We start from the raw sequence: 22,797 nt of genomic DNA, 5'->3' as shown, positions 1-22,797 counted from the left end.
GGATGACCTTAAAGGTAAAGAACAAGTGAAGAGGTTTACGGAGAGAATCACAGATGACGAGCTTTAGGCTTCTGAAGGAGCTGTAAGGCAAAGGAAGTGGAAGAAACCACAAGAGGCCAAAATCAGAGGAAAGGGAAGTTTGAGCTTGAAGATGTTTTTGGTGAACAGAGTGGTGATGGGAAAGAATCTTTGTGAATTTTTGGGAAAGAATCAGAAATTCAGTTTGGTCCTGGTTGCCTGAGAGATCAGGGAGAGAATCGATGTCAAGGTTATAGAATTAGTGCTGGAGGGGAGAAAGGAGGGGCTGGATTCTCCCATTTGCAGACTAAATGCTGATGGTGGCGTGGGAACAGTGGCATTTACGCCAGAAAAAAGGGCAGAACAGCTGCCCCGATTCTGGGACCATTGAGGGGCCAGCAGCCGGGACCATTGAGGGGCCAGCAGCCGGGACCATTGAGGGGCCAGCAGCCGTGTCGGTAAAGCTCCCGGCTCGCACGGCAAAAACAGCTGCCCCGATTCTGGCACCATTGAGGGGCCAGCAGCCGTGTCGGTAAAGCTCCCGGCTCGCACGGCAAAAACAGCTGGAGAATAGCCGGGTCCGTGGCTGTGCCTGCGGACCCGGCCTTTCAAATAATGACCCCCAGTAACCCCCACGCCAACCCCAGACTACCTCCCACCAGCACCCCCAGCCCTCGCCGAAGCTCCCCCCCCCCCCCCCCCCCCCCCCACTCCCGAATGTGGTGGCACTGGACACAGTCTGCAGCCGCCACGCGGGGTTGACGATAAAAATATGCCCCCCCCCGATTTGGGCATCAGAAGGGATTCTCCGCCCAATCGCCGATTCTGATATCGGCGTCAGTAACGGAGAATCACGCCCATGATAACCAAGGGGCGGAGCTTTCCATTTTGTAGATTTAGGTGTGGTGATGGATGGGAAGATTGGTGTGATTCCTGCCTGGCGGTGAGGTGGGTTTTCAGTCATTAATCACGCAGCAGTGAAGAGTTTGTTGAATCTCATAACAGGGCAATCAGTGTCTGCTCTGCTGCTTCTCCATTGTAAAGCCGCCATAGTCCCGGATGACCATCGGCTGCTTTCCCCTTTGAGGGGGGGGGGAGAGCTGACTGGTGGTGATTTAACCTGAGGGTCACCACACTTCAGACAAGAGGCAAGGTTGAGAAGGCGCGGCCTTCATGAATAACCTCAGCCGGTACGGGGAATGGAGCCCACGCTGCTGGCCTCGCTCTGCATCACCAACCAGCTGTCCCGCCCACTGAGCTAAACCAGCTCCCAGTCAAGTTGTCACTTGGCTAGACAGCTGGTCTGGTGGAGTCTGATGATGAGATTCTCAAATCAGCCCAAAGACTGACACTGGAGATGTAAATACAGGCAGGGGAACATCAGACAGAGTTGTCAGAAGCAGTCACCAGACTGAATGAAGAATGAAGGAGTCTGTCCGATATCTGTCTCCAGAGTATTAGTGTATCAAAGTCTCCATCAAAGAACCAACCATCTACCCCCTGAGGGACCTCAAAGATATCAAAGTACATGCAAGTGACTCAAGATGCAAGAGCCATGAGAGCTCCCAGGGTATAGAGCACAAACATGCATGATCCCCATTCTATCATCACTGAACTTTTAGAGAGTGAAATCTTTTAGTTTATGAATCACATTGGCTGCTTCCAGAGAGCTCTCAAAGTCATATGAGTGCAGCAATTCCCACAGCTCTGGTCGCCTCGCTTGCTTTGCCCATGTGGAACTGTAGGTAATTGAAACGGGCATCAATCACCTCCCTTTTGTATTTATGTGTTACTGATTAGGAGATACTTTAAGGTTCACATTGGAAAGATCCACTGGTCAGAGTTGAGTGCAGCAGCAAGCTTGAGGCATACTGCTGCCATTCGATGACCTCCAAGACCTTGCAACGTGAACCCTCACGGAGAATGCAGCAAATATGAGCTATCACATCCCGAGACAAGCAAAGGCATTTGCAGCTGTCTTTCACTGATCTCCATGCAGGAACAGCATCTTCTGATCATCCTTGATAGAACAGAATATGTTTGTGGATTTGGTCCTTCCTTATCAGTGTCCAGATCTTTCTGCGACCACGAGGTTTTTGTACCTCAGGATAATGGTGCTTCCAGTCATTTCCAAGCTATCAAAAAGGTAGCATGACCTGCAGTTTGCATTTTCCACTTCTCCTTGTATCTGTTGACCAATATATTTGAGACATCATTGCACCTTACCTTTGAAGGCTCTCCCTCCATCTGCAAGCTCGAAAATCAGGGTGAAGGCCATTTAGGCTGCCCTCAAACTAGACATGCCACCCGAGGTCACCCCTTGCAGTGGAAGCACATCCTGAAGGTCCACTTGTGCTGAACACCCCCCTCCGACATGACTGTGCTTTTACAAAGAGGATGTGGATCAGGGTGAGTGCACACATGTGTCATAACCTCAGTCAGGCTAATGTCAGCTTAGCCTCAACACTAAGCTAGCCTTATTCTAATGACATGATGATCTTTATGCCCTGTCAGCCATGGTCATTAACATGGCAATCTTGATGCTTGTAGAGCACATGTAGCTTCTATCCAACAGCCCTGGCCCTAGGCTCTTTCGTCTTTTACAGGAACACACGGCCAATCAGGGTGACTCAGATCTAGCTCCAAAACAAGAGATTCTCAGCTGAATGTGCACCATTAGTAAAAGAGCAATAGTCAGTCAATGGACATTGGACCCACAACATCAGTGCTCAGATGAACCTTGATCTTGACGTCTTCAGCAGATAATTATTCGGGTTCCCACCTTCAATCTGCCCAAAGTTTTAGTTTTAGGCTCCTCCCACATGCCTCAGACCCCTCCCCGAGGGATTTGTTTCAAATGTTATTTTTCAAAGTATTATTCCAAGGTAATAATGCAACTTCTGGACTTCTCAATGGGAGGCCAGCTTCCAATCTGCAATATCACCCGCCAGATTCACCCCATCCTCACCAAGTTCCCTGACTTACTATTACCCTCCAGCCTTCCTCTGGTAGCTTTGAGCACCCCCCCCCCCCTGGAAAATATTGCATATGTCTTCCACCTTTCCACCTGGTCTCGCCTCGGGGCACCAGCTTGGCCATAGATTCAGAGGAGGATCAATATGTCACAGCAAAGCATTTAAATCTCAGTGAAAGCAGCATCGGCGGACCCCAACTTCATCGATGAAGTGAAGTTCACCAGGTTCACACCTCACGGCAATCCTGGAGGTGGAGTTCGGAATGGAGGCCAGCCAGCAATCCTGGACCGCTGAATGAAGTTGGTGGGGGAGTATCTCCAGGTGGATCTTCAGATTCAGGAGGTCCACTTTCCAGTCTCAGTGTGTTCCTGGAGATCCATCTTCTTTTCGCGGAATCCATCTTCTTTCTTCACCGATGCATGAGTGAAGTTGGGTATGATTTCACCATGGCACCCAGATATGTCGGCGGCACGCATGGTATCATCATCACTGCACCAAGAATATGGCGTTAAATGCCCAGGTGCATAATGAATGAGATTTGGGCTGGAGGTTATGGCGTGCCTTCCCATTGGCCTCTGCAGTGGCAAACACTCCCCGTTTCCGCCCCTGCCTCATGCCCTAGTCCCAGATGGAAGAATTCCACCCTGGGTCTCCGCCAGGACTGGGTGTCTGTAATCTAACATCACTGAATCAGTGGAACCGTCTACAGAGATAGTGGAGAAACAGAACTGAGCATTGTCAATGTTTATTTGAAAGATTCACGTCAAGGCAGCTTGTAGATGAGGGAGAAAGGGGCAAGGATGGGGTTTCTCGAAGTAACTGGATGGTATGTTACAAAGTCTATAACAATCTTCATATAGATAAGATTGGAATCAAGAAAGAGCAATTCCAATGAATTGCATAACATAGGGTGGATTTCTTGAGAAGGAGGAGGTCCAGGATAGGAGGGGAGAGGGAAGTGCTGTGATTGGGGTCCAGGGGACGGCTGGTTTAGAGGGTGATTGTCTGGATTATTTATGACACATTCTGTTGCTTCATTCATGGTAAACGATGATATTTGTAGAAACATTGAGATGTTTGGTTAATATATGAATGTTGCTGTGACAGTAAATGTCCAATCATCCCATCATCTTTACCTTGTGGCAATCACTCAGCCCAATCCAAGCGCTGGGTTCCTTTGGATTCCTTTGCTTTATCAAACCCCGAATGAAATGATTGTGATCGTCGTTGTGGATGGAGGTAAGATGACCGCCTGCTGCATAGTTTTGACACGCCATCTTGAAATTGAAATAAAATACTGTGTGATCTATTTTTCATTGCTCAGTTTCGTTCCATCACCTTTAATATGGCTGCAGATTCCCACCCATTTTCAATAAAGATAAAACTAATAATATCTCCAGCAGGATTGTTGTGAGGTGCCTGGGCTCTGGACGATTGATCACAGAATTTACAGTGCAGAAGGAGGCCATTCGGCCCATCGAGTCTCCACCGGCTCCTGGAAAGAGCACCCTACCCAAGGTCCACACCTCCACCCTATCCCCATAACCCAGTAACCCCACCCAACACTAAGGGCAATTTTGGACACTAAGGACAATTTAGCCTGGCCAATCCACCTAACCAGCACATCTTTGGAGTGTGGGAGGAAACCGGAGCACCCGGAGGAAACCCATGCACACACGGGGAGGATGTGCAGACTCCGCACAGACAGTGACCCAGCCGGGAATCGAACTGGGAACCTGGAGCTGTGAAGCAATTGTGCTAACCACTATGCTACCATGCTGCCTGCTCTGATGTGATCCTCCCTATGCCTTTAGATCAGTGCTGAGAAGCCAGACGACGTGTGTGTTTGGCAGCTTGCAGTGGAGATCAGTTAGACCTGGGCTGAGAGGAGTACAGCACATAGAACATAGAACAGTACAGCACAGAACAGGCCCTTCGGCCCTCAATGTTGTGCCGAGCCTTGATCACCCTACTCAAACCCACGTATCCACCCTATACCCGTAACCCAACAACCACCCCCTTAACCTTACATTTTATTAGGACACTACGGGCAATTTAGCATAGCCAATCCACCTAACCCGCACATCTTTGGACTGTGGGAGGAAACCGGAGCACCCGGAGGAAACCCACGCACACAGGGGGAGGACGTGCAGACTCCACACAGACAGTGACCCAGCCGGGAATCGAACTTGGGACCCTGGAGCTGTGAAGCATTTATGCTAACCACCATGCTACCCTGCTACCCAAAGCATCCACTCAGGCCACAATATGTCCATGGAAGTGGAGTGGGTGCATCAAACCTATGCAAGTTGTGCCCCCAGGCACCCAAAGCCTCTAGCTTCTTGGCTTCTCTCCCCTTTTCAACTTCCATTACTGGGGCCTTGAGCACTATATCCGCAAACTTCAAAGCCCTCTCTCTTCCACTGGACTTCATCTATTTAACGTCTTCTTGTAGTATTGACAGCTTCCTTCTGTGGAGTGCGTCTCCTATTTAACAGGAGCAAAGCTGCCAATGTATAGACTGGCCGGAATATGTGATAAGGAAGCAGGCTGCTGGGACCTATAGAGTGTTCATCGGCCACCAGAGTGGGGCCCACTGGCGCAATGCTACAATTGGGCAACTGAGGAGGTTAGACAAAATTTGCCTGCTGCCCGCCTGGGACGTCCCACACCGGGAAGTGGGAGGGAATTGATTCTGAGCACCATGCGCACAATCCTGGGAGATTGACCAGTACATCAATCATTATATAGTTAAACATTTCATTAAATATTTAGAGATAAATCCTGGGAGTTCTCACTGGACAGCAATTTCAAGTCTTGCTTTGAAGCCAAGGAATGAAGTTTGAAGAATATAAAATATAACCTTATCCAAGCTCTGATTCTGTCAGCACTCCACCATCTATCCCACTTTCCTGAAAATGCCGACCTGTGCAGTAATGATTACATCAACTCTGCTCCTTCTTTTATTCTATTGATCAATCTTTCGGAATTATCACGTGATCCTTTCCTCCAAGAAGAGGTAACGCTGCTGCAGTTATTAATCCAGTCCAAAAAGGGGATTGAATCTGATATCTTGCATTACTGTATTTAGTTGCATTCTTAACAACACAAGTAGCTACTTATTATAGTGAAGCTTTGCTGTAGAAATCCAGTAATCCTATATCACTAGTATCAATTACTTGTTGCAAGGTTTTCAAGAACCAGAAAGGCTTTGTATGTAACTCCCATATTTTTAAATTACCGCACAATTTGCAGATAATATTGCACGTGTGACAGAGTGGACTTTGTTAATCAGATGCATACAAACAAAAAGAAATGGAACATTATTTTATGTTATTTTCTTTCTTATTAAAGCTATTTAAATAAGTGAAGTAACAATAAGCACATCCAGACTCTTACCTCGGCTTGTATCCAAGTCATTTTTACTTGGAAAAAGTTGTAACAGGCAGATATTTGCTTATTATAAATCCACCCAATTAAACAAGATGCTTGCTTGACATGGAGATTGATCGCAGTGATTGGAGGTTCCTTTTGCACCTGGTTCTCTGAAGAAAGAACCATGTCCTTTTCTGTGTCGTCCTCTGCAGAGGAATCAATGTCTTGCTCGAGCTCATCCTCTAAGGAACCATAAGGTTCCATTTCTGTCGCATTCTCTGGAGAATGGGCCGGTTCTACGTCTGACTCATGCTCTGAAGAGGGATCCATTTCCGGATAGTTAAAAGGCAGTAATTTGTTTTTGTTCATAAAGGGATAGGGATGAGGATAGGAATGAGGGTAAGGACGGATCTCAGGAATAATCACACTGGCTTTCGTAGGATAGTTGTGAGGAGAATTTACAAGATAGGGACGAGGAAAATCTTGGGTAAAAATTGGTTTGTTCTGAGGATGCAAAGGATGAGGACGGCGTAAAGGCGAATCTAGTTTGTTTACCTTCGGTAAAGGATAGGGATAATAAGCTATGGCATTGCCCTCGGGCAAAGCTCCGGAATGGGGATGAGGAGCATTTACATTGTTGTTATCAGGCAAAGTAACGATATGGGATTTAGGGACCTCTGGGTTGTTCTCAGGCAGAGGCTGGGAGTAACGTAGCTCTTGGCTTTTCTCTGGAAAGGAAATGGGACGAGGATAAGATTTCATTTGAACATTGTCAGATAAATGGTGACGAAGGGACTGTATTTTCTTCTCATTTAGTCGACTTGCTGAATTCCAAATACTGACAGTTGCTGTAAAATGAATAAGATAAACACGTTGATGTGCTTCTCATTAAAGTCATTGCATCTTTATAATTCAGCTCATTGCAATGTGACTGAACAGGTGAGATATTAAACTGAGGCCTCACCATCTGCCTCTTGGATGAATACAAATGATTAGGAGAAACTTCTTCACCCAAAGGGTTGTGAATCTATGGAATTCCTTGCCCAGTGAAGCAGTTGAGGCTCCTTGATTAAATGTTTTTAAGGTAAAGATAGATAGTTTTTTGAAGAATAAAGGGATTAAGGGTTATGGTGTTCGGGCCGGAAAGTGGAGCTGAGTCCGCAAAAGATCAGCCATGATCTCATTGAATGGCGGAGCAGGCTCGAGGGGCCAGATGGCCGACTCCTGCTCCTAGTTCTTATGTTATTATGTTCCTGAGACGCTATTTCAAAGAAGAGCTGAGGAAATCGCCCCCATGCCCCCGGCCAATTTTTATTCCTCAGTCGACATTCCAGTAACAGAGAATCTGGTCATTGTCACAATGTTTTTTGGGGAGTATTTTGTGCACTAAATGGCTGCCATGTGTCCCACATGACAACAATGACTGCACACCTCAGCAGCTCCTCATTGGCTGTTGGGCAATTTGGGACACCATCCCCTGTGGTCATGTGAGGAGCTGGATAAATACAAATCTTTGAAAAAATATTTTGTGGTATTGTGCAATTGAAAAATTAGACCAAATAAAGTTATTACACAAATGTTACACAACGATACAGTGACGTGATTTATTGACTGCATTGTGCCTGAGTGAGAGCGCGACGAGGTCATTGGATGGCGGGAGAGCCCAGAATCAAGAACCACCCCAGGCACCGATCATGGTACGTTCTAACCAGCCCGCTCCCGTTGGTGAAATCCTGCCGCAGCAAGAAACCAATAAACAGCAGTTCAGGCCAATCTCCATTCAATTAACGGGAAAGACCCTCTACCTCATGGCCTCAACCCGTGAGCCAGTGGTCATCCCAGCAAGTGGTCACGCAGGCGCCCGATTAGTACGGCTTTTGAAAAACCTGAACCTGGCAGAAGAGCTGCTGCGGGGAGCCGAGGAGGTGAGCAGCTATCCTCACTCCTGGGCAATGAGCTCGGGGGTACGGAGGTTCCTGCCCTGGTGCTCAGAGGGGAGAGCTCCTGGGGAGATCTGCCTTGGTCAAGGTGGGCCGGCATCAGCCGGGGCGGTGGGGGGGGGGAGGGGGGGTGTCGACCAAATCGCTGGGGGGTGGGGCGGGTGTCTGATTACCCGAGGGTCCATTATGCAATCCCCTGGGTCATGTGTACTCGTCCCAGGGGCAGCCCCAGCCCCTGCCGTCTGCCCACCGACCACTGCCGAGGCTGATAGGGAATTGGCAATGGGAGTTAAGTGAGCACTTCACACATCACAAGTGCATTCCTGTGTGTGGGCAGAGCATGCAGTGTGTGGGAGTCATTCCCTGGCATCCCAATCAGACCATGATGCCTGGACACTGCCGGAGGCAACACCACGGAGGCAGCGGTCAACATCTGAACACCCAGGGGATGGTCCTGAGCCCCGGAGACATCTCTGTGACCAGAGTGTGGGTGAGCGCACCGATCAGGGGACCAGCGCCTGGTCCTGATAATGTTGCGTGCAGATATCAGGGTTACAGGGTGTGGGGTCTGGCGACCATGGGCCCCCACTATGACCGTGGGTGCATGGGCTGGGTGGGTTGGATGGTCGGGGATGTGGGGCCGAGGGGGGGTAAGGGGTACATGAGGGTCCCAGGGTGAAAGACACTGCTGTTTGTCACTACTGTCACCCACCAATGTGTGTCTCTATTCTGGTGGAGGTTGGGGACGATAGCTGTGCCGTGAATATGGTGGTCTCTTTGGAGCTCTGCTCCGAGGTGTTCTCATGGGAGGCGGGGGTAGGTTTGCATCGTTGGATGGAGATCCTGCGGGAGAATGGACATGTGGTCAGTGGGAAGGATGGGTCAGTCGGTATGGCATTGACAACGCACATGTGACTGGTCATCTGGGTGGGGGCCAGTGGATCCTCACCTCTGCGGCGTAAGCCAACTCTACGTCAGTGACCGATCTGTCCTCGGCCCGCCCATGACCGCCAGGGCCCGTTCCTCTCAGGAGGTGAGGACACTGATGTCTGGTGCCTGCCGCCCGTTTGGACCCTCTGCCGTCTGTTTTGGGGCATTGTTAGCCACACGCTTCATTCATCATAGGGGTGGGGGGAGTATGGGGGGAGGGGGAAGTGGAGGGAGCCACATGGACAAGGTGGGCCGGGCCCCGGACGTGCTGGGCACTGGTGGTGCCAGTCGCATTGTCTGGAGGGGGTGGCAGGTGGGGTCAGTGCCAAGGGGCTGGTGCCTAATCACCCGTGTGGCCCAGTGGAAGTTGCCAATCTCTCTAAGGCACTGGATGCCGATCCTCCTGGTGACGCTTTCTGAGCTGACGGCCGCTGTCACTGCTTCCCTGTGGCTGACCGAGACGCTCGGGAGAACATCCTATCTGGACTTGACCGTGTCCAACTATCTGGCTAGGCCCACAGCCCCGAATCATAGGGCAGGTCACCTCGGTGATGGGGCTGCCAGTTGTCTGGGGTTTGCTCTGCAGGATCGGTTTAAGTGTTGCTCCCCCTTGTTAGTGGGGAGCTGGCAGGCGAGGACCCGGCGAATTAGCCGGCGGGACCATCATTTACTGCGTGAAGCTCATGGGCTTTTTTAGGGGACCAATGAATGTTTTATCCTGGTGCGGCCGGGCTGAGTGTTGGAGACGTGCGTGGAAAGTTTTTTAGGCAGAGGGTGGTGGGTGCCTGGAATGCTTTGCCAGCAGAGGTGGTAGAGGCGGGCACGATAGCATCATTTAAGATGCATCTGGACAGATATATGAACGGGCGGGGAACAGAGGGAAGTAAACCTTGGAAAATAGGCAACAGGTTTAGATAAAGGATCTGGATCGGCGCAGGCTGGGAGGGCCGAAGGGCCTGTTCTTGTGCTGTAATTTTCTTTGTTCTTTGTTCTTTGGATCTCTCATGGGAGACTAGATTCCGGATCTCTCATGGGAGACTAGATTCCGGATCCCTCATGGGAGGCTAGATTCTGGATCTCTCATGGGAGGCTAGATTCCGGATCTCTCATGGGAGACTAGATTCCGGATCTCTCATGGGAGGCTAGATTCTGGATCTCTCATGGGAGGCTAGATTCCGGATCTCTCATGGGAGACTAGATTCCGGATCTCTCATGGGAAACTAGATTCCGGATCTCGCATGGGAGGCTAAATTCTGGATCTCTCATGGGAGATTAGATTCCGGATCTCTCATGGGAGACTAGATTCCGGATCTCACATGGGAGACTAGATTCCGGATCTCTCATGGGAGACTAGATTCCGGATCTCTCATGGGAGGCTAGATTCCGGATCTCTTACGGGAGGCTAGATTCCGGATCTCTCATGGGAGGCTAGATTCCGGATCTCTCATGTGAGGCTAGATTCCGGATCTCTCATGGGAGGCTAGATTCCGGATCTCTCATGGGAGATTAGATTCCGGATCTCTCATGGGAGACTAGATTCCGGATCTCTCATGGGAGACTAGATTCCGGATCTCTCATGGGAGACTAGATTCCGGATCACTCATGGGAGACTAGATTCCGGATCTCTCATGGGAGACTAGATTCCGGATCTCTCATGGGAGACTAGATTCCGGATCTCTCATGGGAGGCTAGATTCCGGATCTCTCATAGGAGGCTAGATTCCGGATCTCTCATGGGAGACTAGATTCCGGATCTCTCATGGGAGGCTAGATTCTGGATCTCTCATGGGAGGCTAGATTCCGGATCTCTCATGGGAGGCTAGATTCCGGATCTCTCATGGGAGGCTAGATTCCGGATCTCTCATGGGAGATTAGATTCCGGATCTCTCATGGGAGACTAGATTCCGGATCTCTCATGGGAGACTAGATTCCGGATCTCTCATGGGAGACTAGATTCCGGATCACTCATGGGAGACTAGATTCTGGATCTCTCATGGGAGACTAGATTCCGGATCTCTCATGGGAGACTAGATTCCGGATCTCTCATGGGAGGCTAGATTCCGGATCTCTCATGGGAGATTAGATTCCGGATCTCTCATGGGAGACTAGATTCCGGATCTCTCATGGGAGGCTAGATTCCAGATCTCTCATGGGAGGCTAGATTCCGGATCTCTCATGGGAGACTAGATTCCGGATCTCTCATGGGAGACTAGATTCCGGATCTCTCATGGGAGACTAGATTCCGGATCTCTTATGGGAGACTAGATTCCGGATCTCTCATGGGAGACTAGATTCCGGATCTCTCATGGGAGACTAGATTCCGGATCTCTCATGGGAGGCTAGATTCCGGATCTCTCACGGGAGGCTAGATTCCGGATCTCTCATGGGAGGCTAGATTCCGGATCTCTCATGGGAGGCTAGATTCCGGATCTCTCATGGGAGGCTAGATTCCGGATCTCTCATGGGAGATTAGATTCCGGATCTCTCATGGGAGACTAGATTCCGGATCTCTCATGGGAGACTAGATTCCGGATCTCTCATGGGAGACTAGATTCCGGATCACTCATGGGAGACTAGATTCCGGATCTCTCATGGGAGACTAGATTCCGGATCTCTCATGGGAGACTAGATTCCGGATCTCTCATGGGAGGCTAGATTCCGGATCTCTCATGGGAGGCTAGATTCCGGATCTCTCATGGGAGACTAGATTCCGGATCTCTCATGGGAGACTAGATTCCGGATCTCTCATGGGAGACTAGATTCCGGATCTCTCATGGGAGACTAGATTCCGGATCTCTCATGGGAGGCTAGATTCCGGATCTCTCATGGGAGACTAGATTCCGGATCTCTCATGGGAGGCTAGATTCCGGATCTCTCATGGGAGGCTAGATTCCGGATCTCTTATGGGAGACTAGATTCCGGATCTCTCATGGGAGACTAGATTCCGAATCTCTCATGGGAGGCTAGATTCTGGATCTCTCTGGAGACGAGACTGATGTGCAATAAGCATCTCTGAAATGGAAAGTGCACTCAACTAGATTTCAAGGGTTCTGACAGACGATTACAATCTGAAATTTGTTTCGGAGAGTAACATTTATCAGTTACAGTTATGTCTTTCAGAGGAAGGAGACCAAACTGGCCCTTCTTGATGTCAAGCAACAAAGGGCACTTTGAGGGCATTCACAGAACTATTTGTGACCTTTGAGGGCTGGGCATTGAGAAGAGGGTGGGTTCCACTGAGAGGCACCCTTCCCTCGCTTCTCACCCTCAACAATCCTCTCTCAGTGAAACCCCCACCCAACAAAACCAACCCCCCTCCTCCCTTATGACTTAGCTGGGCCTAGGTCATTCCATGATCCTGGGACTCCAGTGGATGTTTTTGCTGCAGCAACCATGGCCTTCCGTGTGGTGCTGCTGAGCACAGGCCAGTGGGACCTTCACCCCTGGGGCCTTGATTCCAGAGCAAGGTCAACTGCTGGCCTCGCGCTTGCCTGATTGGCATGTGGTCCAGTGGACCTTCCAAAAAACCCAGAGTTCAAGTTTCATGTCAGCCACCTAGCCGCAGATGAAATCCCCAACTCCTCATCACGATTCTGCCCATAGCTTTTTAAGATGAAACCGGAATCTTCTTGCTTCAGAGAAGTGAGTAAATGTGAAAATACCAGCTGTTTTAAAGATGATTTATTGAAGGTGTTCTCAAATGATTTCGCTAAATTCAGATTTAATAACATGGCTATAAGTAGAATTAAAGAATTGTTGACTATTATAGCCCAAAGGGTGGTTATTCGGCCCATCATTGCCTGTATGAAACCTTTTCAAAAGCTAGTCCCACACATCCTTCCCACCATCTGAAAATTAGTCCTCCTCAGGTACATTTTAATACAGTTATTATTGGGTTGTGGGTGTCGCTGATCAGGGAATGCAACTATGCCAAACTTTTCTGAAGTCTAACCTTGTAGACCAATTTTAAGAGGCTGCGGGAATAAATGGATCAGCAAACGTATATACGCAGGACAGCCCCCTTGATTCTTGGCAACACGCCATTCACTGACAACGGGATTCTCTACTCCCGCTGCTTCTCTATGGGATTTTATACAGTTTGTGTGTGTGTGGTGAGGTTGAAGGGGGGGTGGGGGGGTGGGAGGGGGGGGGGGTGTGAAGAATCTCCAAAACGGTATTACAAAGAAGCAGAAACTTGGGGGGCCTGGCCGAAATTGCAACACCACCACCGCCACGGCCTAGAGAGTGAGGAGGTGGGGGAAGGACCCTAAACACCGAATGGACTAGGATGGAGGAGAGCTCCTGTACAGGAACAACCGTCCAGGGCCCTCGCCACGGCAACGCTCATCGCCACCAGCAAAACACTCAACCAGCCCAGTGGTGGGAGCCACTCTCTGAACCTAGAACCAGATGAGGCAGCACGACAGAGCTGTCCATCATGGCCCCCTGGCTACGGGACCATGGCCCCCTGGCTACAGGGCCATGGCCCCCTGGCTACAGCACCATGGCCCCCTGGCTACAGGACAATGGCCCCCTGGCTACAGGACAATGGCCCCCTGGCTACAGGACAATGGCCCCCTGGCTACAGGACAATGGCCCCCTGGCTACAGCACCATGGCCCCCTGGCTACAGGACCATGGCCCCCTGGCTACAGGACAATGGCCCCCTGGCTACAGGGCCATGGCCCCCTGGCTACAGGACCATGGCCCCCTGGCTACAGGACAATGGCCCCCTGGCTACAGGACAATGGCCCCCTGGCTACAGCACCATGGCCCCCAGGCTGCAGCACCATGGCCCCCTGGCTACAGGACAATGGCCCCCAGGCTGCAGCACCATGGCCCCCTGGCTACAGGACCATGGCCCCCTGGCTACAGGACAATGGCCCCCTGGCTACAGCACCATGGCCCCCTGGCTACAGGACCATGGCCCCCTGGCTACAGCACCATGGCCCCCTGGCTACAGCACCATGGCCCCCTGGCTACAGGACAATGGCCCCCTGGCTACAGCACCATGGCCCCCAGGCTGCAGCACCATGGCCCCCTGGCTACAGCACCATGGCCCCCTGGCTACAGCACCATGGCCCCCTGGCTGCAGCACCATGGACCCCTGGCTACAGGACCATGGCCCCCTGGCTACAGGACCATGGCCCCCTGGCTACAGGACCATGGCCCCCTGGCTACAGGACCATGGACCCCTGGCTACAGGACCATGGCCCCCCGGCTACAGGACAATGGCCCCCTGGCTACAGGACCATGGCCCCCTGGCTACAGGACAATGGCCCCCTGGCTACAGGACCATGGCCCCCTGGCTACAGGACCATGGCCCCCTGGCTACAGGACCATGGCCCCCTGGCTACGGGACCATGGCCCCCTGGCTACAGGACCATGGCCCCCTGGCTACAGGACCATGGCCCCCTGGCTACAGCACCATGGCCCCCTGGCTACAGGACCATGGCCCCCTGGCTACAGGACCATGGCCCCCTGGCTACGGGACCATGGCCCCCTGGCTACAGCACCATGGACCCCTGGCTACAGCACCATGGCCCCCTGGCTACAGGACCATGGCCCCCTGGCTACAGGACCATGGCCCTCTGGCTACAGGAACCATAGGTTCGCACCAGCCATGCAAGACGGCACCTTTAAGAGGTGGCGACAGGACAAGGGATGCTGGCTGGGATGGACGTTTACACAGAAGACAGACTAGCGACGTTAGCAGAGCTGACGGAGAGACTGGAACTACCAAATGGACAGCAACTCCAACACCTGTAAGTGAAAGAATTTATCCGCAAGGAGAAGACATTTTAGCCACAAACCCCAGGAAGCACAATGCTGGAGGGGGGGGGGGGCTGACACAGTCTGGGGAAGCACAATGCTGGGGGGGGGGGGGGGCTGACACAGTCTGGGGAAGCACAATGCTGGGGGGGGGCTGACACAGTCTGGGGAAGCACAATGCTGGAGGGGGGGGGGGGGGCTGACACAGTCTGGGGAAGCACAATGCTGGGGGGGGGCTGACACAGTCTGGGGAAGCACAATACTGGGGGGGGGGGGCTGACACAGTCTGGGGAAGCACAATGCTGGAGGGGGGGGGGGCTGACACAGTCTGGGGAAGCACGATGCTGGGGGGGGGGGGGCTGACACAGTCTGGGGAAGCACAATGCTGGGGGGGGGGGGGCTGACACAGTCTGGGGAAGCACAATGCTGGGGGTGGGGCTGACACAGTCTGGGGTAGCACAATGCTGGGGGGGGGCTGACACAGTCTGGGGAAGCACAATGCTGGGGGGGGGCTGACACAGTCTGGGGTAGCACAATGCTGGGGGGGGGGGGCTGACACAGTCTGGGGAAGCACAATGCTGGGGGGGGGGACTGACACAGTCTGGGGTAGCGCAATGCTGGGGGGGGGGACTGACACAGTCTGGGGAAGCACAATGCTGGGGGGGGGGCTGACACAGTCTGGGGAAGCACAATGCTGGGGACTGACACGGACAGTCTGGGGAAGCACAATGCTGGGGGGGGCTGACACAGTCTGGGGAAGCACAATGCTGGGGGGGGGACTGACACAGTCTGGGGAAGCACAATGCTGGGGGGGGGACTGACACGGACAGTCTGGGGAAGCACAATGCTGGGGGGGGGGCTGACACAGTCTGGGGAAGCACAATGCTGGGGGGGGGGCTGACACAGTCTGGGGTAGCACAATGCTGGGGGGGGGCTGACACAGTCTGGGGAAGCACAATGCTGGGGGGGGGGCTGACACAGTCTGGGGTAGCACAATGCTGGGGGGGGGGACTGACACAGTCTGGGGAAGCACAATGCTGGGGGGGGGGACTGACACAGTCTGGGGTAGCGCAATGCTGGGGGGGGGGGGACTGACACAGTCTGGGGAAGCACAATGCTGGGGGGGGGCTGACACAGTCTGGGGAAGCACAATGCTGGGAGGGGGGGGACTGACACGGACAGTCTGGGGAAGCACAATGCTGGGGGGGGGCTGACACAGTCTGGGGAAGCACAATGCTGGGGGGGGACTGACACAGTCTGGGAAGCACAATGCTGGGGGGGGGGGACTGACACGGACAGTCTGGGGAAGCACAATGCTGGGGGGGGGGCTGACACAGTCTGGGGAAGCACAATGCTGGGGGTGGGGCTGACACAGTCTGGGGTAGCACAATGCTGGGGGGGGGGGACTGACACAGTCTGGGGTAGCACAATGCTGGGGGGGGGGCTGACACAGTCTGGGGAAGCACAATGCTGGGGGTGGGGCTGACACAGTCTGGGGTAGCACAATGCTGGGGGGGGGCTGACACAGTCTGGGGAAGCACAATGCTGGGGGGGGGCTGACACAGTCTGGGGTAGCACAATGCTGGGGGGGGGGGACTGACACAGTCTGGGGAAGCACAATGCTGGGGGGGGGGGACTGACACAGTCTGGGGTAGCGCAATGCTGGGGGGGGGGGGGACTGACACAGTCTGGGGAAGCACAATGCTGGGAGGGGGGGACTGACACGGACAGTCTGGGAAGCACAATGCTGGGGGGGGGCTGACACAGTCTGGGGAAGCACAATGCTGGGGGGGGACTGACACAGTCTGGGGAAGCACAATGCTGGGGGGGGGGACTGACACGGACAGTCTGGGGAAGCACAATGCTGGGGGGGGGGCTGACACAGTCTGGGGAAGCACAATGCTGGGGGGGGGGGACTGACACAGTCTGGGGAAGCACAATGCTGGGGGGGGGCTGACACAGTCTGGGGAAGCACAATGCTGGGGGGGGGGGCTGACACAGTCTGGGGAAGCGCAATGCTGGGGGGGGGACTGACACAGTCTGGGGAAGCACAATGCTGGGGGGGGGGGACTGACACAGTCTGGGGAAGCACAATGCTGGGGGGGGGGGGACTGACACAGTCTGGGGAAGCACAATGCTGGAAGGGGGACTGACACGGACAGGGACTGACTGACAAGGGAAAATTGGGAAGAAGAGCTGGGAACGGGAATGGGGTGAGGACTTTGGGGTGAAGCTCTGAACAGGGCCAACTCCACCTCCTCCTGCGCAAGGCTAAACCTCATGCAGCTCAAAGTGGTGCACAGAGCGCACCTGACCAGAACCGGAACGAGCAGGTTCTTCTCTGAAGTGGAGGCGAATTGTGAACGGTGCCAGGGAGGCCCTGCCAACCACACCCACATGTTCTGGATGAAGGAGCCAGACACGGAATGGATGAGGATGGAGGAGTTTGCCGGTACAGGAATGACCCTCCCGGCCCACACCATGGCATCACTCCCTTCCCGCCAGCAAAACACTCAATAACCTCCAGACTTATCGTGTTCTGGACAGCCTTCGTCGAGGCAATGTCCAAGCTTGTGGGGGTGAGGGTGGAGCTGTGCCCAAGAGTGGCAGTCTTCAGGGTATCAGACCAGCCAGAGCTATTCATGAGGAAGGGGGTCGACACCCTTGCCTTTGCTGCCCTAATTTCCCACCGGAGAATCCTGCTTGGCTGGCGATTAGCAGGATCACCCACAGCTACAGACTGGCTGGCAGACCTGTCGGAATTTCTCCACCTGGAGAAGATCAAATTCGCTATCTGAGGGTCAGAGGAGATCTTCCACAAAACGTGGAGACCATTCACCAACTTGTTCCAGAACCTGTTCGAAGCCAACAGCCAATAGAGTGGGGTGGAGGGGTGGGGTGGGGTGGGGGAGACACACGGGAGCCAAGGGGACCACAAAGAGCCGTCATAAAGGGGAGAGAGAGGCCAGGAAACAGCAGACACAGAAACAACAGTTCAGAGGGGAATGAATGGGGTATCGCCACAAAGGAAAAAGACTTGTACATTGTAACCGACACATTTACACTTATTGAATAAATAAAACTTTAATAAAATAATTTAAAAAAAAATAGTGGGAGCTGAGAGTCAGAGCGGGGATTTATTTCTGGGTTCTCTCTCTCTCTCTCTCCCCCCCCCCCACCCCACCACCCGGTCTCCCCCCCCCCCCCCCCCCCCCCCCCCCCCCGCACCCCCGGGTCTATCAGGTCACCACTAGCCTTTCAAGCACACTTAAGGCAACGTACATTTTTGAATGTTTATTTTATTGCAACAGTAAATGTGGAAAATTGGTAACAAAACACATGATTTAATGTGAAAAGAAGAAAGAAAGAACTATATTTGAATGAAAACCTCTGACCTAGGTGGCCTAGGCCCAACCATCTCCAGCTGCTTCATCAATGACCTCCCTTCCATCATAAGGTCAGAAGTGGGGATGTTTGCGGATGACTGCACAATGTTCAGCACCATTTGTGACTCCTCAGATAATGAAGCAGTCCGTGTCCAAATGCAGCAAGACCTGGACAATATCCAGGCTCGGGGCTGATAAGTGGCAAGTTAGATTCATGGCACACAAATGCCAGGCAATGACCATCTCCTACAAGAGACGATCTAATTATCGCTCTTGAAATTCAATGGCATTATCATTGCTGAATCCCCCACAATCAACATCCTGGGGGTTACCATTGATCAGAAACTGAACTGGACCCAGCCACAGAAATACTGTGGCTACCAGAGCAGGTCAAAATGTAGGAATCCTCCGGTGAGTAACTCACCTTCTGATCCCCCCAAAGCCTGTCCACCATCTACAAGGCACAAGTCAGGAGTGTAACAGAATACTCTCCACTTGCCTGGATGAGCGCAGCTCCAACAACACTCAAGAAGCTCAACACCATCCAGGACCAAGCAGCCGTTTAATTGCTCCCCCTTTCACAAACATTCAATCCCTCCCCCACCGATGAATAGCGGCAGCCGTGTGGACCATCTACAAGATGCACGACAGTAACTCATCAAGGTTCCTTATGCAGCACCTTCCAAACCCACGACCACTACCATCTAGAAGGACAAGAACAGCAGACACCTAGGAACCCCAACCTGGAGGTTCCCCTCTAAGTCATTCACCACCCTGACTTGGAAATATATCGCCGTTCCTTCACTGTCGCTGGGGCAACATCCTGGAACTCCCTCCCTAACAGCACTGTGGGTGTACCTACACCTCAACGACTGCAGCGGTTCAAGAAGGCAGCTCACCTCCACCTACTCAAGGGCAGCTAGGGATGGGCAACAAATGCTGGCCTAACCAGCGACGCTCACATCCCATACATTAATTTTTAAAAACATACGGTGTATCTTCGAGGATGTGTTACTGTTTTATGTAATGGCAGATTCAGAATTAAAAGTTAAAAATGGAAATACACAGAAATAAGGTGCTGCTATTTTAATACCCACTTTCAAATCTGACTGTCTGCACTAATTGAAAGGGGCAGCTGGGCTACCGGGAGCACTGTGATTCCAGTTTAATTTCATTGTTATCTCTAACTGACACTGTTAGACTGACCGTGCAGTGGACTGAATGACCACAATCTCCCAGTCACACAAACCTATTGCTCTGCCGTGAGTGGGTCCTCTATACATAACATCCAGACGAGTTCACAGTGCTCAGCAGAGCTGGCAGCCGGTAGCTGATGGCCACCTTCTTCAGATACCCATCAAACCGGCTGGAAGTGAACATAAAGCTCCACACAGTGGCCTGTGAATGAGAATTGTGTACTTTGGGATAGAATTATCTATACACTATTCAGTTTTATAATTGTTCCTCAGTACATTAGAAATTATAATTATAGAATTACATTATAAAGTACTTTCCAAAATTGCTTGGAACTGTCGTCTTCAATAATCCAAGCCTCTAGATGATAGTGGGATATAAGGATTACAGTGGTTACCTTGCCAGCTGTAACGCTCAGACCTGGGAGTCTGTAGGTTGCAGCTTTAAACCCACTCCGAGTGTTGATCATAGATTTTAAGCTGACACCAGTGAAAATAAATTGCCCATATTAGCCCTGCCTGGAGGGAGAATTATAATGTTGGAGGCCGTCTTTCAAAGGAGATATTAAATTGAGGTCCTGATTGCCACCTCCGATTGACGGGAAAGATCCCATGGCACTAAGAGCATTGGGGTTGTCTCTACTGATCCAGACAATATTTATTGTTGAACATCATTAAACAAAGAGATGATCTGGTAACTATCAGGCAGCTGTCTGTGGGGCAAATTACTCTATTTCCTACATTTCAACAGTAATTATACTTCAAAGTTCTTCAGTGACTTCAACATTCTGCTCTGAAACATCCTGAGCTTGTGAATGGTTCTATATAAAGGCAAGACTCTTTTTTTCTGAGAACAGTCTGTAGTCTAAATCACACCTACATAGCGGCTGATAGATTTGCAAGACCCCACCACGTTGTGAAATTGTGCAGCAATTGGTGGTAGAGTGGTTCGCACTGCTGCCTCACAGCGCCAGGGCCCTGGGTTCAATTCCAGCCTTGAGTGACTCTCTGTGTGGAGTTGCACTTTCTCCCCGTGTCTGCGGTTTCCTCCCACTGTCCAAAGATGTGCAGGTTAGGTGGGCTAATGGGGAGTGGGCCTAGGTAGGGTGTGTTTTCTGAGGATCGGTGCAGACTCAATGGGCGAATGGTCTCTTTCTGCACTGTAGGGATTCTATGAACTGCAGGCTGAAGTTTTTCAAATTGGGGTCACATTGGTAAAATCTATTGAGTTAGAGGATACTGTGAGCTCAGATCGAAGTATGCAATATTGTTAGATTTTTTATTTAATTGATATTTTCCAACTTATAACTGAAGATGCCTAGGACAAAGCAGAATGTCAGCTTCCTAGCAATAAACAGCACGAAAGATGATATATGATTGAAACTACCTGCAGCATCAATGTAGAGCAGTGCAGTGAGCAGCAAAACTGTCCTCGCTTTCATGCCTGTAAAATGTCTCCACCCGTGCCTAAAATAAAAAGAGAAAGATTTAATTTCAATGCCAAAGCGATTTAACTTTTCTGAAGCAAAGCAGGGATTGCCCAGTCTAATTCTCGTTCTTCAGTAGGATCATTTCATTCTGTGGCAATTATATATGAGACAAAGCAAGCAGCTCTTTGAAACCGCAAGATGCAGTTACAATTGGTTAGATCGGTATTGATGTCAAAATCACTGCTGACCAATAAATTGCTGACAGGTTCTGATTGGAGCAGGAAGGCCTGGTGGGGTTGCTGAAGATTCCAGAGCAGAGTATTGCACCTGAAAGTCAGTCGCACAAAACAAAATTACATTATTTCCTCACCTTACACTGTTAGTCGATTAACTCTGGGTGCAAGGGATAAAGCCAGAAGCTTGTGTTCTGGTGGACATTATAGCTCGGATAAAGATCCCCAAATAAAAGGAAATGCATTCAATAAAGCTGTTTAAATTCATGCTGATCGCCACTGCATTCTACTGATAAGTTACTTATTAACTGATTTTGGTTGGAAACTAAAAATTCTCTATGAAACAAAGCAGAGAACAAAGTGTTTTGTTCTGCACAGAAATCATTGAAAGCACACAATGAAACAATTAGCATCAATGTCTTTTTTTAGACTTGATTTTATAGTGTCTGTGAATTGTTACATTACTTATAAAGTGAAAGTGTACTTTAAACTTCAGAACAAAAGTGGAATAGAGCAGATGCTGGCAAGCTGAGATAAAACCGGAAAAGGCTGGAGATATTCAGCAGATCGGGCAGCACCTGTGGGAGACAAAGTTGTTGTTAGAATTGATCCGAAATTTTAACTCTTTCTCTTCCAGAGATGTTCCCTGGCTTACTGAATATCTCCAACATTTTCATCTGACAGCAACCCAATATTAATTGACTGGAAATTAATTTTCAAAATTTCCCCACATGGTTAGTTACATTGTTCTACAATTTTCAATATCCTGGTAAAATATAAAAAAAACATATTTTGAGTTTATTGCACCCAAAATAGTGGATTTAACTGTTATAACCCTGAAATATTGCAGAAACACCTTTCCTGTTGAGTATAATTTATGCTTAAAATTGATCAACTTATTCTACCAGGCTGGGCAACTTTGGGCAAATTCTGCTGAAGGAAACAATAACCCAGACCTTCCGGTCTCCAGATCATAAATTCTAGGCACATGACACAAGATGCACATCATAACCACATTCTAACCTACCTACCTACTCACTTACTCACCGCACTTAACTCACTTACCCACTTAACTCACCCAACCTACCCACCCTACTCATTCACTCATTCACTAACATTCACACTAGACATTTAAATTTACCATACAGCAGTGTCTCGAATAAACAAAAGGAGCATGTCCTGCCTTCCCCCTGATGCTACACCTCTGTGACGGTATCCTTCAATGGACGCTGAACTCAGCATTCCTGGAAAAGCTTGGCTCACAAGACCCAGCAAGAAATGCGGGGCAGCATCAAGGTGTGGAAAGGTTTGAGAAGAATGGCTATCCCTCCATGGAAGATCCGGGCCTCACAACCCAGCAGAAACAGCAGGCTGGAAGGTATATAACAAGGTGACTGTGCAGGCAAAGTAATGAACTGAGCGATGTTCCTCTTTAGCTGCATGGGTATCAAGTCAGACCTTGTTCTGTGATAAATCCCACGCACAACTGCTGATAAAATCTGAAAGCGACCATGTTTTTAAAAATAATGTACAGCAATTAAACTTTC

At 50.9% G+C, this 22,797-nt stretch overlaps 1 protein-coding gene across 3 annotated transcripts in view; it reads right to left on the bottom strand.

Annotated features, from left to right (window-relative positions):
• The window catches only part of LOC119955312, a 198,889-nt gene that overhangs the window by 12,502 nt on the left and 163,590 nt on the right, over positions 1-22,797 (bottom strand). For 2 of the 3 annotated variants that reach the window (XM_038781401.1, XM_038781399.1), the window contains 3 exons: positions 20,975-21,054; positions 6,393-7,216; positions 4,130-4,270 (listed from right to left, as the gene is read on the bottom strand). In XM_038781401.1, the coding sequence (XP_038637329.1) occupies positions 4,130-4,270; positions 6,393-7,216; positions 20,975-21,029 (1,020 nt within the window). In that variant the 5' untranslated portion in view covers positions 21,030-21,054. Of the gene's footprint in view, positions 1-4,129; positions 4,271-6,392; positions 7,217-20,974; positions 21,055-21,387; positions 21,466-22,797 lie in introns of those variants that run through there. The other variant, XM_038781400.1, reaches the window with a different exon arrangement.

The sequence above is a fragment of the Scyliorhinus canicula genome, chromosome 20, assembly GCF_902713615.1.
Source record: "Scyliorhinus canicula chromosome 20, sScyCan1.1, whole genome shotgun sequence".
NCBI classification, from domain to species: domain Eukaryota; kingdom Metazoa; phylum Chordata; class Chondrichthyes; order Carcharhiniformes; family Scyliorhinidae; genus Scyliorhinus; species Scyliorhinus canicula.
The sequence above is the reverse complement of the archived record's forward strand: the minus strand, read 5'-3'. Positions and strand labels throughout refer to the sequence as shown.